The 2,778-nt window shown below is 38.7% G+C and overlaps 1 protein-coding gene across 1 annotated transcript; it reads left to right on the top strand.

Moving 5' to 3' along the window:
- The first annotated feature begins 1,783 nt into the window (after positions 1-1,783).
- On the top strand, positions 1,784-2,164 carry LOC121860276 (clumping factor A-like). Its single transcript, XM_042357354.1, has one exon. It carries the CDS (start codon positions 1,784-1,786, stop codon positions 2,162-2,164), a length of 381 nt encoding a protein of 126 aa, XP_042213288.1.
- Positions 2,165-2,778: the final 614 nt, after the last annotated feature.

The following is a 2,778-nucleotide window of genomic DNA, read 5'->3' as shown; positions in this document are numbered from 1 at the left end:
CCTTCCTAAATCGCTGCGAATACTGTGGCTTACCCATTTTCTATTGGGACTATGAAGGGTTCAAATAAATAAACAGCATGCAAACAAGCGGAAACTTTACTTGATGGTTTTTGGCACAGCGGGTGAACAGTGTCGACTTGCGGGGCAACTGTATGGAGTCTATGGGTCACCCATGGTGGACGCGGATGAGAAGTTTGGAACCACGCAGGCTTGATAGAATTAATTCTATAAGATGTTTTGCTAATATTCTTTAAAATTTAGCGTATTAATGAAATTCATATTGCATATCTGACAAAAAGGTAAGTTACCCAGGTGCTACAAAGGCGAAGGTAATAGACAAATGACGACACGGCAAAATTAGCCATGGACGGGCTGACATCAAGTGATCAGGAAATAGACGTGTCCCTCCTTCTGTACCACGACCCGTTCAAATTTATTAAACTTTTCTTATTATTTATTGTCCCTGTAACCCCGTTGCTATATATTATGGCTCGAAATTAGGAAAACTGTTTTCATGGACAGTCCAAAAGTATCCAGAAAGTCGCTAGATTTCTGTGGATATCTCTAGATTTGCGACAAGTCGCAAATCGCTCTAAAATGTCGCTAGAAAAAAACAAAAAGCTCTAGATCTAGCTACAAAGTCGCTAAGTTGGCAACTCTGGCACGTAACACCATCAACACGACGGTATTTCATCACCAAATCACTCACTATGTGCATATCATCATCACATACATTTATTTACATTTTCAGTCTCTGTTTCACCATTATGATTATTATTATTTTTTTGGAGAAGGCATTTATTCACTTTTTGCATTTTAAATATACCGCATTATCATTACTCACCATTTCCTGCTTATTTTCACCATTATGAAGCGAAATACACAAAACTTCAGCTTAACAAAGCTCGCCTCATTATTTTTATGTCACAATCACCCAAAAACTCCAAGATAAACTTTCAGAAAATCAATCACCATCTTGCTTCACCAGCCATCATCACCAAGTAAGACTTTTACTTACCAGTAAATCCATTCACCATCAGCTAAATATTTATACATGTACATTACTTAACCTTTAAGACAATCATCACTTAGCATCCTCATTTCACCATCACCAGCAAATATGGAGTAAGGTATTAATTCTTAGACATTCAATCACCTTTAAACACCACCATCACTACAGGCATTCAAAATTTTAGTGTATATATATATATATATATATATATATATATATATATATATATATATATATATATATATATATATATATATATATATATATATATATATATATATATATATATATTTTTTTTTTTTTTTTTTTTTTTTTTTTTTATAAGACAGCTGCTCATCATTCACATTCTCACTTCACCATTAGATGGAACCACAAAACAAAATATTGTCAGAAGATGACACTCACTCTTAACATACTCAAGTTCACCATCATGGAAACCACAAAGTGCTTTATCAGTTCTCCCACATGCATTCACCAGTCCTCTTTCCCCCGGTCACCAGCACGACTATCGACAAGTTCACTTTGAAGGACACTGTTCTGACCCGCTCACCAAATTTCAATCCCCTTCTTCAGCTACAACAGATAACTTCTACGTCAGATGAACCATCGCTTTCACTTAACTTTCTCCCACAACTCCTTTAACTTTCCCTTTACTTGCGACACAGATATGGGAGATAATCTCTCTCTCTCTCTGACAGATACAGATGGCAGTCAGAATGAGATGATCTTAATGTGTCAAGTAAAGCCAATGACTCTCCTCGTGATACAAATATGGATGATGACTCTCCTTGTGACACTGATATGGATGATGACTCTCCTCGTGATACAAATATGGATGATGACTCTCCTTGTGACACTGATATGGATGATGACTCTCCTCGTGATACAAATATGGATGATGACTCTCCTTGTGACACTGATATGGATGATGACTCTCCTCGTGATACAAATATGGATGATGACTCTCCTTGTGACACTGATATGGATGATGACTCTCCTCGTGATACAAATATGGATGATGACTCTCCTTGTGACACTGATATGGATGATGACTCTCCTCGTGATACAAATATGGATGATGAGACTCCTTGTGACACAGATCTGGATGATGACTCTCCTTGTGACACAGATGTGGATGATGACTCTTTGTGACACAGAGGTGAACGATGACTCTCCTTGTGACACAGATGTGGATGATGACTGTCCTTGTGACACAGATATGAATGATGACTCTCTTGTGACACACAGATATGGATGATGACTCTCCAGACATGATGTGGATGATGACTCTCCCCAGACACAGAGGTGGATGATGACACTTTGTGACACAGATGTGATGATGACTCTTGTTACACATATGTGGATGATACTCTCCCAGACACACAGATGTGGATGATGACTCCTTGTTACACAGATGTGATGATGACTCTCCCCAGACACAGATATATCGATGACTTCCTTGTTACACAGATGTGATGATGACTCTACGACACAGATGTGGATGATGACTCTCCTTGTGACACAGATGTGGATGATGACTCTCCTTGTGACACAGATGTGGATGATGACTCTCCTTGTGACACCGATGTGGATGATGACTCTCCTTGTGACACAGAGGTGGATGATGACTCTCCTTGTGACACAGAAGTGGATGATGACTCTCCTTGTTACACAGATGTGGATGATGACTCTCCTTCTTACACAGATGTGGATGATGACTCTCCTTGTTACACAGATGTGGATGATGACTCTCCTTGTGACACAGA

The sequence above is a fragment of the Homarus americanus genome, unplaced genomic scaffold, assembly GCF_018991925.1.
Source record: "Homarus americanus isolate GMGI-L3 unplaced genomic scaffold, GMGI_Hamer_2.0 scaffold18933, whole genome shotgun sequence".
Lineage (NCBI taxonomy): Eukaryota > Metazoa > Arthropoda > Malacostraca > Decapoda > Nephropidae > Homarus > Homarus americanus.
This window is presented reverse-complemented; position numbering and strand designations above follow the sequence as displayed.

Bases quoted from the DNA above. Each gene is read 5' to 3' on its own strand.
- LOC121860276 (XM_042357354.1), top strand. From the start codon at position 1,784: ATGGATGATGACTCTCCTTGTGACACTGATATGGATGATGACTCTCCT.